The sequence below is a fragment of the Leopardus geoffroyi genome, chromosome A2 (genome assembly GCF_018350155.1).
Source record: "Leopardus geoffroyi isolate Oge1 chromosome A2, O.geoffroyi_Oge1_pat1.0, whole genome shotgun sequence".
Lineage (NCBI taxonomy): Eukaryota > Metazoa > Chordata > Mammalia > Carnivora > Felidae > Leopardus > Leopardus geoffroyi.
In genome coordinates, this window is record NC_059331.1 from 114,367,621 (window position 1) to 114,388,788 (window position 21,168).

Genomic DNA, 21,168 nt, shown 5'->3' on the forward strand with positions numbered 1-21,168 from the left:
CTATTTTGTTGAGAGTTTGTGTGGGATTGGTATTATTTACCCCTTATTTTATTTTATTTTATTTTTTTATTTACCCCTTAAATACAGGATAGAATTAAACAGTGAAGCCGTCTGGGCCTGGGTTTTTCTTTGTGGGAGTTTTTTGGGGGTTTTTTGTTCATTTTTTTTTAATTTACCCCTTAAATACAGGATGGAATTAATCAGTGAAGCCATCTGGGCCTGGGTTTTTCTTTGTGGGAGTTTTTTGGGGGTTTTTTGTTCTTTTTTCTTTTTGTGATAGACTCAACTTCTTTGATATGGAGCTATTCATATTTTTTATTTCTTTTATTAGTTTTTGGTAATTTCCATCTTTTAAGAAGTCTTTCTACATTTTCTAGATTATTGAATGTATTGGCATTTATTGGTTCATAATATTCGTTTATTATCTATAGTGACATCTTCAGTCCATGTCTTTTATGGGTAATTTGTGTCTTCTCTCCTATTTTTGCTTTTTTGAGCTAGAGGTTTATCAGTTACATTTTCAAGAATTCTTTGGTGTTCACAGTATATATCATTATTCAGTGTCTGCCTTCAAAATGATAGGCTATTTAACATATGAGGTAAGAACCTCTATAGTTTTTAAAGTGATTTCTTTCCCTTCTTTTAAGCTTGAAATTTGCTTGTCCATCTGTCTAGATATTTACTCATGTTTCATTTGTAGTTTCTTCTAATTTTTATAGTATGAATTTTTAAATGTACTTTATTTGTCGAGAACTTCTTTTGGTTGGTAACATGAGTATTTAAACAGAATTCTTTTCCCAAATAGTCAATTAGTCCATCATGCTTTATTAAATGTTTTTCTTTCTTCATAAAACAGCTTGCCTAGCATAGCGGCTGTATGATGTCTATTTAAAAAAAAAATAATTTTAGACACCATCTATCCTTAGAAACGTAATGATTATAGAATACTTGGATTTGAAAATGGTACATCTTTCCAGTATTTTTGCATTTGTATCCCAGTTCATCTCCTGCATGTTTTCATTTGGGTCTCAAAATTTGAAATTGTTTTGTGCCGTGTTCGTAAATTTGGTCTAACGAAGTAGAGCCTCACTTATGTTGCAGTGCTAGTACTCATGTCAGCAAAGTTTGAAGGCCAGTTTGGATGACGCAAGTAGCATTCATGAGTGGAGGAGGCTCAGGCTACTATGCCTGAGCCCTGAGAGCATCCCGATGCCACCACTGACCTGCCTCGGGGCTGAGCGTATGTGCTTGCCCTTCTCAGAACCTTAGTGTGCACTCCGCAAAATACTGATGAGGAGAGGAGCCACTTCGTAGACTTGTGACAATTAAGGGAGAGAGTGCATGAAAAGCTTTTCATGCTCTGTATGGCGTGAAGAAAGTGCTCAGTAAAAAAAGTTGTCAGTATTAATGTATGTACCATGCAAGTCAACTCACTGCCTTTTCTTTCCTGTCCCCTGTTTACTGTTCATCTTTAGTATTTCTATCCTATGATAAGAGTACAAAGCGTGGGGAAAGTGTGGGTGTAATTTAAATAGGAGAAATAGTCACGGCATAGATCCAAAGAAACTTAGGAATGCTTAGGGTGAAAACCTAGATATGCACACTCTAGACTTTAATTATATTTATAAAAGCAGGTGGAGGAACACTTTGGACTGTGTACTTTAAGAATTCTAAAATAGCAGGCTTATTTACTTATTTGGTTCCTTTTTTGCCCTTGAGTTGAATAGAATGTTTTCAGATGTTGCTGTCCAGGGCAGTGGTCTTTGGGGAGGACTTTGTGGAACTCCCCCTCCAAGAAGGGGAGTTAAACGTTACGTTTTGCTAAGTTTTTATCTTAAAAGTATAACCAAGCTGGCCTGAGACAGTGGCCTGCTAGAAAGAGCCTGTACCAGCTTGAAAGCACTGATGATTAAATTTTCATGAATTCTATAAGCACAGCCACTAATGGAAACTTAATTATATAAACATTTGATTATATTTAAAACAAAAGTGATAAATCCTCAGAACGCATCACTATTTCAGTAATACTGATACGCTTAGATCCTTTATATCTGCTTTGTCTGCTTGGTGGTATGCTACTGCACATCTCTTCCCAGGCCCACATTTAGTGGTATGTTGATAGATTGAAGTTAGCCATGGTGCAGGTGTTTATTCTGTGGAAACCCACAAATGCTATTTTTGGAGAGCCAGTCATTAAGCATTTACTAGCTCAGCACAGGCCACAGGTAAAGGTGGCCTCTAGCCCCGAGTATCACTCAGTTTTCTGCAGTGATGACTTACTTATAGGAGAATATACCACAGATGTTCCTTAAGCTCTTACACCCATCCTTCTGTCATTTCCAGACATTCCGTCTTTTTCTATGTATCTAGTAACTGACGGACATTTTTTAGTTGAAGCAGAGGGTCTTGTTAGCTGTGATGGACAGAGGTAATTGTGAACTGCTTCAGAATGGGGAGAATGTTGGTACAAATTAATCATTTGATTTCAGCAATCTGTACATATTACTTAGAACGTTTTAAAACTAAATTTCGTATTTCCTTTTCAGACCCTGTGCCATGGTGGCGCCTGACATTGAGCTAATCTGTGAAATCATGTTAGTTGCTGAAGGCTTTGCAGACGCGCGTTCACTAGCCCGCAAGTTCGTGACATTGTACACACTCTGCAGGGGGCTCCTCTCCAAGCAGGTGAGGGGTTTTTTTGTTCTCTTTCCTAGGTTTGTACATCCCATTAAAACTGCTTTTGACAGATAGATGCTGGGTACTTTATCACTCACATTACAGTTAGACCTTTTAGAATAATTTTGTATTTTCCATAAAATTTTTCAAATCTTTATTTTAGTATTTGTAATATTCTTTTTCTGATTTTAAACATGAGACATTTTAAGTTGACTGTTGATTGGTACTATGTACAATTGTCAGTGGGCTCTGTGATCGTCTTTAACTCTCACCAATGTTATAATTGTTCATGGAATTTTATGCTGCCTGCTTTGTTGGTGAGAATATTATTTTCTAGTGAGAGACGGCAAGAGTGTTTATAAGAATCAGAAGAGGTAAAGCTGATTTTCCAAAGAACCCTTCAAGAAATGTTAAATGAAAATTTTTCTCATTTGGTGGTAATCCTTTATTTGAAGGTGAGTTTGTTATTTGTTTTTACATTTGGTGTGTGATTCCCTAGTCTCTGAAGTGGGTCAGACCTGTTTTTGGTTTTGTTGTGTTTTTGGTTTTTGTTTTTTTTGTTTTTTTTTTTTTTTTTTGGAGTATAGCTGATGCTCATTGATGTTAGTTTCAGGTGTATGGCACACTGATTGGATACCTCTGTACATTATGCTATGCTCACCACAAGTGTGGCTCCCGTCTGTCACCATACAAGGCTGTTACAGTACCATTGACCGTATTCCCTGTGCTGTACCTTTTATTCCTGTCCAGTAGCTAGCTTCTTGCTGTTTCACTGAAGTTGCTGATGAGCGACACAAATTATGTATGTATCAGCCTCATTATTTTTAAATTCAGCTTTGTGGTCACCTTTGACCTCACTTTTTCGATGACCTTTCATTAATTCCTGGTGACATTATTTTGCAGCTTTTCTGGCATGAAAGTATTAAAATGCCACAGTTAGAACCACATAGTTACCTGTACTGACAGATGTACTTATTTTGAATTACCTGTCGTTAAGGTGGAATTTGGACTCTGAGAGCCAAGTTGATGTTGTCCTTTTAATATGTAAATTTACACTCTGGGGGGAAATCCTAGCAAATTTAACAACATGGAAAAATGTTTATGACAGTGTTCTCTGCAAAAAAAAGCAGCATGCCAAACTAGATACCATCTACAACTTGCATTTATTTTACACTTAGACTGTATGTATTATATAAAGTAACTGGGAAGTACGTAGTGATTTTTGATTTTTGTCTCTGGGTGATAATACTGTGAGTATTTTTTATTTTTCTCCTTGTTTGGGGTATCCTTCTTATTTTTTCGAGGAGTTCCTTTTAATTTTATCGCGGGCAGAAGTCAGAAGAAAACAATGTCACTGAACCCGGGCAGTACAGAGTTGCAACCGCATCCATTCCCAGTAGTAATATTTAAACACTGAGTGAGCACTTACTGTATCCAAGTAACATGTTGGTTGATTAAGAGGACAGGCAAGAACACATGAAACCAGCACACTCAGAGTTTGGAGTTCAGAGGACTTCCGGGATTGAGTTTCCATTAGGTAAAGATTAGAAGAACATGCGGGAGGAGATGATCATAGTTTCTTCCTTGAAAGCCATAAGGTGTGAGGGAGGTGTTGGGAGGAAAGGTAGAACAGACGAGGAGAGCATTCTCCAACTAGAGATATGTCATGGGGCAGATGAGGGAAGGCAGTGAGGCCAGGACAGAAGGACTGAGTTAGAAGGATAGACGCTGATACTTTTCTAAACTGTAGGGATTTAAGAAGAACCTGTGGATGGTTTTGACTGATGGACTAGCATAATGAAAACAGTGAAGATTATTTCAGCAGTTGCTGGATTTACATGTTGAGAAGGGTCACCAACTCGTCTTAAACCCGTGTCCAGAATTTCTTCTACCCCCTCTCCTTTAATGTTCTTACTGCACTGACTTAGCCCCCTCCTCAGTCTCTCTGACCTCCACACTCCAGTTCTTGCCCTTTGCCTTCTCTCCTCAAGCCGTCATCTTTTTCTGCATCGTGGCTCTCAAATGAGTTTTTACCATGACCCACAGTAAAAAAACACTCCTTCTGTTGAGACTCAGGACCCACACCCTTGTGTCATATGCACAGCTGAAACAACAATTTTCACCCAACACTTCTTGCCCTTCTTATTTGCAACGCATTATGGTGTTTTTCATTCTGTTTTCTTCTGTTCTGTTACCAGCAGAAATGATGGTCAAGACCTACTAAATTGATTTTACTATTCACTGCTGGATTGAAGGACATATTTATACGTGGATATATTGTTTCACTGCTCACAAAGCATTTTATTCTTTCAACAGCCTTGTAAAGTGGTTAGATCCTTTTATGTGCATTTTTATGGATGATGCTTGGAGAGGGTGCTGACTTTCCCACAGGCGCCATTGAGAGATAATTTGAGAGAAAAGTTGTCACTCTGTGGGTGGTAGATGAAAGGCAAAAGAGAGCAATCTTTTAATTCATTGTCCCTTTACTGAGTACCTACCTGTGCAGTGCACCATGTTGGGACCTACAAGACAACAGGGAATAGATCTGTGCTCTGTTCTCCAGGAGCCCAGAGCCTGTGAAAGGAATCTTCTGTCGGGATTATGTGAAACTCTCAAAGCAGACATACTGTTATATCCCTGAATTGTGATAATAAACTTTGTACTGCACTAAATGCCAGAGTTAGGGCTGGAGCGTCTGAGTGATTAAGAGGCAGAGTTATTAGGGCAAGTAGAGATCTGGGTCTGGGAGGGGTGGACTCACAGGGTTATCTGTTGAAGTCACACTGGAGAAATATGCCATGTTTAGAGGTGAAAATTTGCAAGTAGTTCAACTCAGTGTTAGCAGGTTTACTGAGACGAGAGCAGGGAAGATGGATGGATCCTTGGGCACGCTGCAACTCGGTGCTATGGGAAGAAGAGATCTGCTGACGGAGGCAGAGAATCAGGAGAAAGAGGGAGGAGGATACTGAAGGGATGTGGTTTTTACAAATTGGAAGAGAACAGGAAAATAGTACTTTACATCATTAAAGCATGTATTTATCTGAACTCTTTTCTTACAGCTTTTGGCTTTTACTTCTGGAATGAGAAGCTTATTCCCTTTTAAAATCTTTGAGAAAACATAACCTATGTTTTGATTTTTAGGATCATTATGATTGGGGACTTCGCGCTATTAAATCTGTCTTGGTTGTAGCTGGCTCCCTGAAACGAGGAGATAAAAATAGACCCGAAGATCAGGTACCACAGTGCTAATAACATGGTTTTGTGGAGTGGGTAGCTAAACAATTTCACAGAAATGAAAGTATGTATCTGGATGGTGGGCCATGCCTAGAGCAACTTTTATTTCTTTTTTTAAGTTTATTTATTTTGAGAGAGACAGAGGCACCACAAGTTGGGGAAGGACAGAGAGAGAGGAGTGAGGATCCCAAGCAGCCTCTGCACTGCCAGTGCAGAGCCCAGCCTGGGCCTTGAACTCCCAAAACCATGAGATCATGCTCTGAGCCGACCCCAAGAGTTGAACGTTTAACCAACTGACCCACCCAGACGCCCCAGTACAGAGCAACTTTTAAAAAGTATAATCTCTCTTTTTCACATAGAACATTTTGAGGACTGGCATTGCTTACATCATGAAAGATAAGTATTCTTGAGTATAAGGATATGAATCCAGGAAAGAAAATGTGATTTTATAAGTGCTTTTGAAATAACAGCTACAAAAAATATTTTGGCAGTCATAATCAAATCAGTAATCACTGGTTGATTTCCTCTGAGGAACATTCAGAAAATCTGATTAATTGAGTTGGGATAATAATCCTGAAATGTCAGTGAAAACATAATCTAATGGAACCTAGTATGTTCACTTCACGGGTTGTAAAATGAGCATAGAACAGGAAGAACGATCACCTGACACCAGTGAAATGCAATGCTCAGGTGGTTATTCACAGCTGCTGGGTGAATGTTCTATCCCTGCTGGGGACTTTTTCTCTTCTTCTTTTTTCTCTAAAATTTTTAAGAGTTTTTTCTTTACTAAATAGTGAGAACAGTGGATATACATCACTCTGTGTATATTTCGTATGGCTTGAGAAGTTGAAGAAAACAAATCTATGAATTTCTCTTCACATTAGAGGATGCTTACGTGATTTTCTACTTCTGTAATACTTTCTTTTCCTCTCAGTCATAATTCATGATTGGACCGAGATTTTCTTGCATTTTTCTTTTGTTGTTGTTGTTGGATCGCTTACGTCTTTCTGTAAAAGTCATCCTGATGTTCAAGTTACTGCTTTTAAAATCTAAAGCCTTCTTCGGTTTTCAGCCAATACACAACAAATACCCAAACTAAAAATGGTTACGTTTATTATTCCGAGGTTCTTAGAGATTCTCTTGAACAAAATGATCTGATGAGCCTAGTTCATTTATATCCTGGAGTTTGAGGATTAAGGAGAGAAGGGCCTCAGACCCTTTGTCAAGATCAGAGCAGATTGTTGCAGGAACAGGGCCTCCTCGTCGACCTGAGTCTGAAGTTTGTGATACCAGCAGAGACTTCTCGTGTGCTGCTCTGTGCACTTCTAGGCATTTAGCCTCCCCGTACATAGAATGCCAACCTAACAGAGACCAGTATCCATATCCCATGCCTAAAGCCTTGCTTTAGATGCAAGGCTTAAAAACAGCATTTTTAGGAGTGCCTGGGTGGCTCAGTTGGTTAAGCATTCGACTTTAGCTCAGGTCATGATCTCACAGTTCGTGGGTTCAAGCCCCACATTGGGCTCTATGCTGACAGCACGGAGCCTGGAGCCTGCTTCATATTCTGTGTCTCCTCTCTCTTTGCCCCTTTCCCACTCGCACTCTCTCTCTCTCTCTCTCTCTCTCTCTCTCTCAAAAATCAATAAACATTAAAAAAAATTTTTTTAAATAATAAAAAAACAGCATTTTTAGTTTTGAAGATGTCTAGTACACCTTGTATTGACCATTTAAATACAGTGTTTTCTTCCTAGGTACTCATGAGAGCATTAAGGGACTTCAATATGCCTAAAATAGTGACAGACGACATCCCCGTGTTTTTGGGCCTGGTTGGTGACCTGTTTCCAGCCCTGGACGTACCTCGGCAGAGAGCACCGCACTTTGAACAGATTGTCAGGCAGTCTACCCTGGAGCTTCACCTGCAGCCTGAGGAGAGCTTCATCCTTAAAGTAAATGGCACATGTGCATTTCACAGCAGCCCATGACATTTGCAGTGAGATTTACTGTATTTAAGTATCGTTAGCCAAAACATTAACTCACGTATTACACTGACTTTTACATAATCATAATATATTCTTTAAAGCATTCTAATAGAACCTGCTTTACTCCAGTAATTATAAATAATTATTTTGTAGTTACATTCTGTGAGAAGGAACATATGATTGGGTCCTGGTTTTATTTTTTATTTATTTTTTTACTTTATTTATTTTGAGAGAGAGAGAGAGCATGAATCGGGGAGGGGCGGACAGAGAGGGAAAGAGAATCCCAAGAAGGCTCTGTGCTGCCAGTGCAGAGCCCCATGGAGGGCTTGAACTCACGAAGTGTAAGATCGTGATCTGAGCCGAAACCAAGAGACAGACGCTTAACTGACTGAGCCACCTACATGCTTGGTTAAGCACCATGGTGCTTGGTCCTTTATTAAGTCATGGTTTTAAATGTAAGCCTACTTCTCATTAGTTGATAAAATTTCTTGGTTGCTCTTGGTGACATGCATCAAAAATTAACGTTGCTCTTTTCTTTCCATCTTAGAGAACATGGGAAGTAAATCATTAGTATGTGCCTTTAATGGGGAGAAAAGTGTCAACATATATGATATCTGACTTATCAAAGGCTTGTGCATATGCACGCTCACTTTGGGTGTAGTAAATACACGGACATTAAAATACACATAAAGTATCTATTTTAGATATTTTAAAGGATATAAGCCATTACTCACTTGTAGGTGATTAGCCGTGTATTGTTTTTGTTCAACACTTCATGAAGACTCCTTGATTTTGTAAGTAATTCCTACCATGTCCAAAGTACTAGACTGTACTTCACTTCTGCCTGCATCAGTGACTCACTGAGTCCTGGTTTTTCTTCACTCTTACTCTCATGTTGTTCTTGGGGAGATCCAGGAAAAGCTGTGGTTGTCATCTATGTTAACTTTCCTGGACCATCATTTTGTAAGTGGGAGCTTTCTTGAGCAAAAATGGGTGGGGATTTTTGTTTGTTTGTTTCTTGTGTTTTGTTTTGTTTTTAAATCACCAACTCATGAAAGGAACCAATGACTGCCTGTTTGGTCTGCAGGTCGCCCAGCTTGAGGAACTGTTGACCGTGCGGCACTCTGTGTTCGTGGTTGGAAATGCAGGCACAGGAAAGAGTGAGGTATGGTGAATTGCCTGCTGGTTTTCAGCCACACAAGGAACAGATTTTGGCTGGACATATTTTTAATTCTCTCTAAGAGTTCCCTTCATTGAATTCCTCCATAATTTTGAGGTAGAATGTGAGACTCTAATACTGCCTTTTCATCAATTTGCACTATTTTTTTTTTTCATATTAGGGGCAGGGAGAAGGTAACAAATAGAACCTTCTGTTCAGATAGAAAAGCTGAGAGAAGACGGGGCTTTCCATATTTATGAAACCTACTTTTTTATCTCTCCCAAGTTGCTTTAGATTCTCATTCCCATATTCCTAAGAAAAACCCAAATATTTTCCTTCAGAACTTGCTCAGAAATATAGCCCTCGATAGGGGCAAAAGAAAACAAAAAGACAGAGAGGCAGCCAAACCCACATTGTGGGGGTCCCTGTTATGTGCTATGCTAGGTACATTATATGTGATTTACTGTGCACAGTGATGATATATGCTGGGTATTATTATCCTCATTTTTACTTCACTGCTTGATTTTGTTTGGTCCCACTGACAATCCTGGCAACGTACTTATTTTCTTGGTTGGCAGACACTATATGCAGAATTGCATGCATTTTAATTCAGGGTGCTTGGGTATGAACATATTTAGTAGCCAAAGACTAAAAATAATCGTGGAGTGGGCATATGAGGTTTTAGACCATGGGTGTGTGTAGAACTTGCCAGTATGTAGATCGGAACCCAAACTGGAACAATTGCAAAGGGAGGCACGGTTTTGTGATTTTTCTTGTGAAAAATGTAATAATTGAAATATTAAAGTAGATAACTGGTAGACCTGTAATTATTTTGTTAGAGTAAGTTTCAGATGAGGGCCATGGTTCAGGGAAGGATAAAATTAAATTCTATAATTTCCAGTAGATTAATGGTTTCTAAAAATATAAGCTTAATATTCCTAAGGCATTCAATTTCTTTCATCTCATCTTCACTGGTTCTGTTCTATTCAACCTTTACTTAAGCTGATAGAACCAGCACACGGAAGCTCAGGCCACGTTACTTAGCAACTCTTGCCCTTCCCAACTATTTGGCAGTTGTTTATTAGTCCTTCAACCCCCTGTGAGTAGATCGGGACGAAGAATATCTGAAATAAAAGCCACAGCTTCTCAGAGGAAGCAAAGAGGGTAGGTGGGGCACATATTTGGGTGAATATGTCAATTAATTAAACTGACATAGAGAAAGCATCTGTCCTGTGAATTCTTATCCTCAAAGCTTCTTTTTCTCCATTATCTAGATCAGAGTTTCTCAGCTTCATTCACTGTTGACACTTTGGGTCGGATAGCTCTTTGTCACGGAGGCTGTCCTTTGTGTTCATTATAGGACACTGAGCAGCGTCCGTGGCTTCTGTTGTGTCGCATGCCCTCTTTGTCAAGTCTGGAGCATCTCCTGAGACGCTGAGAACTGTTGCTCTGGGTCACTAGGTGTCCAAGCACGCCCGGACTAGCATCACAGGTCCCACGTCGGACGTTATTAGAGATGCAAATTCTTAGTCATCCTAGCCCTACTGAATATTAGAAGCTCTGGGTTGGGTCCAGCCATCTGTGTCTTAACATCCTGTAAGTGATTCTGATGCATCCTACATAAGAGCAGAGTGGATTTTAATAACATGAACAGGAACACTTATTTACTTATTTGCACACATGGTTTAAAACCTCAAATGATACAGCGACTTCCTCTAGTACGCATGGTTCAAAGAATCAGGTGAAGACGTCCTAAGAGATTGTAGGATTAACTTTGTACATGTAAATGTGCACATGTAAATTTTTCCCCGTACTTACTACATGCAGAATATGTAGGAACGTAAAATGAATAAGAAAATCCTTTAGAAACCATTTGCTTTCCATTTGCCTTACAGGAGTATTAATTTTCTGAGCTTTTTTTCCTTCTCCCTTCAGATTTTGAGAACACTGAACCGAACATATGTTAACATGAAACAAAAACCTACTTGGAATGACTTAAACCCCAAAGCTGTGACAACAGATGAACTCTTTGGTTTCATACATCATGCTACTCGAGAATGGAAAGATGGCAAGTAGTATTTCCGCTTTACAAGTGCTAAAAATTTCTTTCTTATTTTTTCTTTTCTCTTCTTTTCTTTTTTTTTCCTCATCCAGAAAACCATTTCTCAGCTCTAGCCAATTTCAGTCACAGTTGTAGATTTATTGTCTATGTGTTGGCATTATTGGAAATGTAGCAGCTCATAAGAGCATTTATAACCAGTAAATTAAAACTAGATTTGAATAAGTGGTCGATTTGCATTCAGCGAGTTTGCGCACAGAACTGTGTATTTTATCCCATGTCAATTATGTCAGGGCTCCCTGTAAACCAGGGAAGAAGTCAACATGAACACTTCACGAGACTTTTATAAAGGATCTGATCCAAGACCCTGAGTTTCAGGCAGGCACTATTTTAGGCTCCAGGGACAAAAATTAATGGGACATGTTTGTTGTCCTAAAAGTTTTTGCAAACAGGCAGATCCTTTTGTTAAAATCTGTTGTTACTTCCCAGTTCAATATAAATGCACTAATCTTGGCATTCATACTAAATGAATACTTTGAGTCCTTTCTCCCTTTCATACTCTATATTCACCCTTAGAGTAAATTGTGTAGGCTTTACCTTTAAAATACAGTTTGTGTTCCAGTGCTCTCCTCCTTTGCCGCTATCATATTAGCCTGTACTGTCTCTTGCCTGTATTGGTTCAGTAGTGTCCAACTCTCATCTCCCTGCAGCTCATTTTCCATCCAGCAGACAGAGGGCGCTCTTCAAAATATTAGTTCCCTGCTTGTAATTTTCAATGGGTTCCATCTCCCTTAGAATCCAACCCTTATCCAAGGTTTACAAGGTCTTGTGTGATTAGATCCCCCTTCCCCATCTCTGATTTCATTTCCTGCTCTCTGCTCTCCCACCTGTTATAATCTATACACTCTGGCCTCCTTGCTCTTCCTTGAACATGCCAAGCATCTTCCCATCGTTGGGCCTCTGCACTCGCTCTTTCCATCATTTGCAACACTACAGATAATTTGCATGCCTTAAGTTATTGAAGTATCTGGTCAAATGTCACATCAGAAAAGACTTCATTGAGAATCCTGTCTGTAGCAGCACACCTTGCCATTCTCCGTTTTCTTACCATGTATGCACTCTCCTAAATCTGTGGGACAGTCACAATTTACTCCTAACCTTTCTATCTTTTTTTTTTTTCAAGGACTGTGGCAGGAAGGGAATAATACTAGTTTATGCTGAAAACCTGTGGAAGTCATTCAAATCAGGGATCATTAGAAAAGGTTGCTGGGGGTTTTTTTGTTGTGTTTTAATGAGTGGTGGTGGTAGTTCTACATACTGTCATTTATTTTTGCACAAAATATTTCACAGAGCAAAAAAAAACCATCCACGTATGTGCATTGAAACCATTGTTCTTACCGTATTAAATATTTGAGTTTTGAAAAAGCAGTAACTATCAAATACATCATGTAACACACACAATGCCTACATAAGTCGTGATAGCAAAGAGGACTATGGATTTAAAATGCTTTCATCTTGGGGTGCCTGGGTGGCTCAGTCAGTTGAGCTTCTGACTTTGGCTCAGGTCATGATCTCACAGTCTGTGGGTTCAAGCCCCGCGTCGGGATCTGTGCTGACAGCTCAGAGCCTGGCACCTGCTTCAGACTCTGTGTCTCCCTCTCTCTCTCTGACCCTTTCCCATTCATGCTCTGTCTCTCTCTGTCTCAAAAATAAACATTAAATAAATTTTTTTTAAATAAAACGCTTTCATCTTCTCATCTTGTGAAGTAATATGCCAACAACCAAATTTCTCAAAGAATGTATAGCACCTTTGAATTAGCTTCAAAATTCTATCTCATGAATAGTGTTACAGAAAAACGGAGAAAGGTGAAATAAACTAGTGTCTGGCCTAAAATGGATACTGAACACATGTACACGGACAAAGATAATGTCTTCATTTGGTGTAAGTTTTGAGTTGTGTGTGTTACTCTCTATAAATCCCCACACCTGTTCTTCAAGGAAGCTCCTGTCATCTTTATTTGACACATGGGAGAAGCTCAGAGAAGTTAAGGTGTATCCTCATGGAAGGGAAACTTGCCCATTGGTATGCATTCCCGGTGTAGCTCTAAAGGTATTTATTACACTTATCAGAAGGAGGCAGCAAATTCACAGCAAATTTATTTGCTTATTAAAAGAATTTCCTGTAGAAATAATAGTAACTTAGTTTAGAAATAAACAGCCCTCAGCTCCATTATGTATTAGGATCACTTACTTGTAATTTATAGGTCTCTTCTCATCTATTCTGCGAGAACAAGCGAATCTTAAACGTGATGGACCAAAATGGATAGTCCTGGATGGAGATATTGATCCCATGTGGATTGAGTCGCTAAACACTGTCATGGATGATAACAAGGTGAGTGATATCTCCATGCTAACTTGAACATCACATCTGGAGGGCAGTAAGAGTTTTGTTCACTTGTTGATTTAAATACTAGTTTTTAATCATTAAGCCTGATATTCTTTAGGAATGACATTTATTTTGTGCCCATGAAAGTGGCACGTTGCTGGTAATTCTCTTTATTTCACTGTTAAAGAATTGACAGGGGTGCATTTTTCTTGCTGTATGGATTTAACCACCTCTATTTTTTTTTTTTTATTTTAAAAAAATGTGTATTTACTTTTGAGAGTGCTTGAGAGTACAAGCAGGAGATGGGTAGAGAGACAGGGGTTTGGTGGATCTGAAGTGAGCTCTAAGCTACCAGCAGACAGTCCCGTGCAGGGCTCAAAGTCCCAAACTGGGAGACCCTGACTCAAGCCAAAGTCGAATGTTGAACCAGCTGAGCCACCAGGCATCCCAGATTTAACCACCTTTAAAGAGAGTTAGGTATATATCTAAGAACTTAGTTCATACATACCTTGCCATTTTCTAAGAGTCAGGCATAAATGATTAGATCTTATCTTTGTTTTTTTTAAATATGAAATCTATTGTCAAATTGGTTTCCATACAACACTCAGGGCTCATCCCAACAGGTGCCCTCCTCAGTGCCCATCACCCACTTTCCCCTCCCTTATCTTTGATTAAGTATGGAATACTTGGATAATAAAAGGATGAGTCTGTGCTCCGTGTGAATTGATGAAATGTAGCTATTGACATTAAGTAGTTCTCTGGCTACAGAATGAGTATAATGGGTTTCTAAGCATTTTGCCCTGGCTGACCCAGTGTACCCAGCAGAAACAATGATGGTCCAGGTCCATGAGACGCCACTTAAAGCAACACAAGGTCTATGGTTAGGATCAGGAGAAAGAAAAAGGTAATCATCATTGCTACAGAACAGAATGACTCATCTCCTTAAATTAGCAGTAATTACTGTTTTCTGTATTAAGACATTGTTCATCATAAAATATAGGTCTGAGATCTTTATACTTGCATGAGTTTCCATAGGGCGTTTGATAATTGTGGCATTACAGATTCTAAAGAAAGTTTATTTTTTGTGGTGTTCAGGCCTTTTCATGTAGATCCACCCTTAGAACAAATGTCTTCTCTTTAGACATGTCATCTCTTTAGTCGTTACCACAGTTATTTAAAGGTTGGCTTGAATGGGTCCATGTTGGTGAGTTTGTTCTTCATGGGTCAGTGAGCTGTCCTCTGGGATTAAGTGAGATCTTCGCTCAGACTGCACTTCTAACTCAGAGGAGTACTTTTGGCACTTCTCCTGGGGATGGGGGCATGGGAGAAGTACCTTGTGTTGTGATAGCGAGTTAGCATCATTGCTTTTGCCCCTCAACAACCGAGGGCCTCTTTTATGCTGTGCTGTTCTGTCCAGGTGCTGACCTTGGCCAGCAATGAGCGCATAGCCCTTACTCCCTCCATGAGGCTGCTCTTCGAGATTCATCACTTAAGGACTGCAACCCCAGCTACTGTTTCCAGAGCTGGTATCCTATATGTGAACCCACAAGATTTGGGCTGGAATCCGTGAGTACTTACCATTTTAACCATTTTTAAGTGCACAGCTTAGTGGCATTACATACATTTGTATTGTCGGGCAACCACCACCACCATCATTCTCCATAACTTTTCTCATCTTTCCAAACTGCAGCCCTGAACCCATTACACAGGAACTCCCCTCTGTGCCCTGTCCTCAGTCCCTTTCTCTTTTCCATCTTTACAAATATGTATATGCCAGATGCCTCTTATAAATGGAATCATACAGCAATTGTCTTCTTGTGATGGGCTTACTTCAGTTAGCATAATGCCTTCAAAGTTCACCCATGTTATAGCATGCTCCAGAATTTCCTTCTTTTTTAAGGCTGAATGATGTTCCACATTTTTCTTATCCATCTTTCTGTTGATAGACACTTGGGCTCCTTCTACCTTTTGATTATCGAAAATAGTTTTTGTGACTATGAGTATACAGATAGGCCTTTGAGTCCCTGCTGCCAGTTACTTTGGTTATATTCCCACAGGCGGCATTTCCAGTTCATATGGTAATTCTGTTTTTAATTTTAACTTTCTTAAATTTTTAATGTTTATTTATTTTTTGATAGAGCAAGCCAGGGAGGGACATAGAGGGAGGAAGAGAGAAATCCCAAGCCCACAAACTACGAGATAATGACCTGAGCCAAAACCAAGAGTCAGGCACTTAATTGACTGAGCCACCTAAACACTCCTGCTTTAATTTTTAGAGGAACCACTGTACTGTTTTCCACAGTAGCTGCACCATTTTACATTCCTCCCAACGGTGTACAAGGGTTCCAATTTCTGCACATTCTTACCAACACTTGTAATTTTCTCTCTTTTTTATGACAGTCATCCTAATGGGTGTGAAATGGTGTTTCACTCTGGTTTTGATTTACATTTCCCTAATGATTAGTCTTATTGAGCATCTTTTCATGTGCTTATTGGCCATTTGCATATTTTCTCTGGAAAATGCTTATTTTAGTCTTTTGCCTATTTTTTTAAATCTAGTTTGCTTTTGTTTTTATTCTTGTGAATATTTCTTTTTTCAGTCTTAGCTATAAAAACTAAAATTTTATCTGATCATTTGAAGGAAGTATTAGCAAATAAATTTAAAGCTAATTAAGTAGGCTAATTTGAAGATAATGAAAGGAGTGCCTGGGTGACTTAGTTGAGCATCTGACTTTGACTCATGTTAGGATCTCACCATAAGTTGTGAGTTTGAGCCCCATGTAAGGCTCTATGCTGACAGTGCAGAGCCTGCTTAGGATTTTCTGCCCCCTCTCTCTCTGGCCCTCCCCTGCTCACTTTATGTCTCAAAAAAAAAAAAAAATTAAAAATTAAAAAACATTAAAACATTTTTTAAATAAAAATAATGAAATTAACACCTGTATGGATTTGTCATTTTTAGTTGGACATTACCCTGTTCACACCTTGTACATGTTAAGAACTCAGTATTTGTTGAATAAGTGAATAATAATAATAGTTCATATGGAGAACGAAGATATAGATATAACATTTTCTGTAAATACATTAATGTATAAACTTGTGTGTTCATACTGAGACATATGATATCCATACCTGAACGGTGGTAATTCTTTGATGGAGAACAAATTGTGCCCACTTGCTGCTCTCGAATGCTTACACTTGGCATAATTCATCCTGGGCGGCATGTGTTGCACCTCTGGCCTTCCCTCTATGAGGTGTGGAAAGAGTGTTTGACCTCCGCACGTGAACACGTGCTTGAGGGCTACTGGTGTCAGAATCTTCTGTCCACCCCTCCCCCCTGCCCTGGCCCCCACAGGCTGTCCTGTATGGGCCATTTCAGTGGGCTCCTTGCCCTCTGGCTCCTGGTTGGTTTGGCCCATGAGAAGCCCTGTCAGGGAGTGAGAGGGAGAGAGGAGAGTGAGGTCAGCCTATTTACTTCCTTGGCTCTTTCCATGCGGTGTCACATCAGGATGGCTCTGTCCCTCAATTGCAGGTCACCCCTCCTCTAAAATCTTCCTATAAGATTTGTCCCTTCCACATTCTGGTAGTCCCTCGTGTCCTTGTCCCTGCAGGCACAGGTGCACTAACTGCTCCTCGATTATTACCCATGGCACAAAACTTTCCCCTCCAGTTTCCCTGCTCCGTGCCCACACCTTTGTCAGTAGTCCTCCTGGCAATCCTTCCCTGTTATCCTGATGTCGGGATGACATCTTTTCCCTGCCACGTGCTTGGCTGACGTGCTTCTCCAGGCTGCTTTTTCTGGGTACTGATTTGTTCACCGAAGGTCTCATCCCTTGACTCCACAGCCAAGTAGAGCCATGCCCAGGCTTTTGTGTCCAACAGTGTTTTATTGGATTTATCTGGGGAAAGGAGTGATTTTTAAAAGTCTAAGGTGGAGAGTTCTTCTTGAACTGATGATAGATTCTTTTCCCAGGTAGGATTCAGACTGTGTCCTAGGATGTTTTTGTGGGTTTGGGGGCTGGCTAACAGAGCATCTATGTTAGCCCTTGAGTCCCCCATAAACACTGCAGAGGCATTCCTCACACCCCATTTCCTTCAGGGGACCCCTTCTGGATGTGGTCTGATTTCAGTCATGAACCTCATGATTCTCAAGGTCTATGTAGTTTAGGCTCAGTAGCATCGCATAGAGATTCGTGCTAATGAAAGCTGTGTAAAGCCCTTTTCAAGAAAGACTTTTATCTAGTAAGTCAAAGAGTCTTACTTGATTAAAAAAAAGGCACCCAATTTGCATTCCTAAGAAAGTTAAACAACTCTTTCTTCACCATTAGATTTTATTTTTACTGAGGTTTTTTTTTCTTTGTTTTATCCAAGATCAGTGGGTAAGTTTTAATTTTCATGTGTGTGACCACAGAGCCATTATCCAAAATGATGGGAATCTTCTCTAAAGGATATTTTTACATTTTTGCCGTCTACCACTAGAAACTTTAAATGAACTACAAAAAAAAATGGGTTTTTCAGATTGGGGGATATACTTTTACACCATATTTATTGCATACGTCATTACTTTTATGTGATAATAGTATACCTTTGCACGTATTGACTCATTTAATCCTTAATTACCTTCTGAAATAGAATTTTTAACCCAGTTTTCCAAACCGATGTCTTAGATCTCTTCCCCCCCCAACTTTTAATTTGAAAGTATTTGAGGGGCGCCTGGGTGGCGCAGTCGGTTAAGCGTCCGACTTCAGCCAGGTCACGATCTCGCGGTCCGGGAGTTCGAGCCCCGCGTCGGGCTCTGGACTGACGGCTCGGAGCCTGGAGCCTGCTTCCGATTCTGTGTCTCCCTCTCTTTCTCTGCCCCTCCCCCGTTCATGCTCTGTCTCTGTCTCAAAAATAAATAAACGTTGAAAAAAAAAATTAAAAAAAAAAAAAAAAAAAAAGAAAGTATTTGAAATTATAGAAAACTTGAAATGGTGGTAGTCTACTGTATCCTTTTTTCCCCTACAGTTATCAGTTGTTACCATTTTACTGTATTTACTTTCTCTCTGGATGTACACTCTCTCATAGGCATAGACACACATATATTTTTTACTTAGGTTTACTTCTGCTAAATTATCTGGAAGTAAGTTGGAGACATTACGCCCCCTCACCACTGAGTACTTGATTATCCCCATGTAGGATATTCTCCTACCTGAACGCAGTACAATTAACATACCTAAGAAATTTTTCCTTGATGTGGTATTTAATAAAGCATAATATTTCTTTTTAAAAATTCTTCTTAATGTTTGAGAGAGAGTGCGAGTGGAGAAGGAGCAGAGAGAGGGGGAGACAGAGGATCTGAAGCAGGCTTTGTGCTGATAGCAGAGAGCCTGATGTGGGGCTCGAACTCACAAACCACAGGATCATGACCTGAGCAGAGGTCAGACACTTAACTGACTGAGAGCCGCCCAGAGGCCCCATAAAGACAAATTCTTCACATTTTCTCAGTTAACTAAGACATTTCTTCTATAGGTTTTTTTTTTTTAATCTAGTATCAAAACAAAGATCATCATGCATTGCATTTACTTGTCTGTATTTTCTCTCTTGATGTAGAATATCCCCCCTCCCCACCTTTTCTTTCATGATACTTACAGTTTTCAGGGAAACAAGCCAGATGCCTATAAGAGTGACCCATTGGTGGTTGCAAAGTGGTGACTTCCTAATTCATTCATTGTATTTATATATATGAAGTGACATTTTCCTATAAAGAATTCCTCCTCTTCTTTCCTCTTAAATTCCTCCCTTCCACTCCTCTCTCCCTTCCTTTCTTTTTCTCTCTCACTTTATCTCTCCCTCTTTGTTTTTTCATAGGTATCATTTCCTGTTCATGGTTTCTTTTAGTTCAGTGGGTTATAATTCATTACCATCATTTTCCTGGCTAGATGCTCACTTTGTCTCAAATTTGCCATCAAGAGCCCCTTCCGGCCAGCCCCTTACATGTTCTTTTTCACCTGTCATTGTAGATCTTTGAGTGCGTGGCTTTCTGGCTAACCAAAATGCTTCTGACTCATTTCATTCTTCCTTCACCCTCGCTGGATTCAGTGATTTCTCCAGGGAGCCAGAGGAAACCACCTTTTGTATAAGGAATAGTATTTAGAATCCAGTATAGGGATGTTTAGTGTACTCATTGCTACTGATAGGTCATTGCTTTTAGGCTTTTTGAGTGAGCACAATTGGAAATATATTTCTTTAATTCTTATTGTGGGAAATGCTAGGTTGCTGTGGATAGAAGAGATGGTAAAATATTTTGTTGATAATACCTTTCTGGGATTCCATTTAAGACCTAAAGTTAGTGCCAGTATCAGGTAGTCTTCTTAGATATCTTTGTTTAAATTCTCTGAACTATTCTAAAAAATAATTTTATATCCACACTTAACAGACATGGAACATACCATGTCAGATAACAAATAACCTTAAAATCACATCACCATGTGATTGGCTATAGAAATCAAATACAATTTTACTTTACTTCCAAGTCTTAAGTCTACTAGACAAATACTGGACAGTTCATATATGTCTGTTGAGATCTTGAGAAATCGAGAAAGAACAGGAATTTGAAGAAAATTTCTAGAAACTATGAGCAAGATTTTTTTTCCAGTTAGAAAGGGATTAATGTGTAGAAAAGGAAAAGCAAACAGGCAGTGACTTATTTAAATTCATTCATAATTCTTTAAGTTGCTTAACTTAAAATTATTTAAGCAAACATAATTGAAAATAAGATCTACCAAACTACGTATTACCTTAAAGAGGATGATAGGAAAAGGTCGGAATATCTCTGGAATTTAGTCTGATTCCAAGAGATTACTGGAAGGTAAGTTTTGGGAGCCACATCTTTAGATCACACTTACTCCTTTATTACTTGCATTTGTATTAGTTTTTTGGACTTTGTCTGTCTCATCAGTCTCTCCTGCATTGGCTGAGCTCACTGTCTTCTACCCCGGAAATCCCCTCCATCTTTGCATACTATATATATTTGTGAACTTATCGATGCAGAAATCATTGACATACACTGCCAGTCAACACATCCTAACCCCTGCCAATTTTCCAGGCCACGGTGAATGATAGAGCAACCTGCAGCTTGCTGACGGGGGGCATGTTATAGAGAGAGCTCCTATGAGTTCCACCTCTCCTACATGACACTATTCCATTCCCAGACTAGTGAGTAACCTAGTATATCTGGGCGGTTTCCAAACTAGAGGGTTTTAGACTTGATGGGGTATATGAATGGCACTTCTGGAGAAGGGAAGGGCAACACAGTTGATGATATGGAACACATTTGCAAATGAGCACGAAGTAAAGATTCTCTTAGGGACCTGGATATTGACATGAAGGTGATGCATTAAGGCATCACAGTGTGGCTTCTTCCTGAGGCAGGGGCACCAATGATCTCTTATGTAGGTAAGAAATAAACCTGTTATTTTCATATGCCATTTTCAATTGTATGTCATAATAGCAGTAAGTCATTTGGTCATCTTCAAATGCATAGCATCTTTTAAAAACCATAAGGAACTTTTTAATGAAATAAAGTGGAAAGAATTGTCAACAAAGATCTGTATCTTCACTTTTTCCGTTGCCAAAGATAATAGTGTCTGCTTCTAAATTCACTATATTTCAACGTTTATTTTGTTTTATGTATTTA

General features: G+C 39.3%; 1 protein-coding gene across 1 annotated transcript in view; it reads left to right on the forward strand.

The window, feature by feature from the left end:
- Positions 1-21,168, forward strand: part of DNAH11 (dynein axonemal heavy chain 11) — a 351,912-nt gene that overhangs the window by 158,151 nt on the left and 172,593 nt on the right. The window contains 7 exon segments of the mRNA XM_045495056.1: positions 2,547-2,685; positions 5,818-5,910; positions 7,662-7,856; positions 8,977-9,054; positions 10,984-11,120; positions 13,349-13,499; positions 14,911-15,059. Of these exon segments, the coding sequence (XP_045351012.1) occupies positions 2,547-2,685; positions 5,818-5,910; positions 7,662-7,856; positions 8,977-9,054; positions 10,984-11,120; positions 13,349-13,499; positions 14,911-15,059 (942 nt within the window).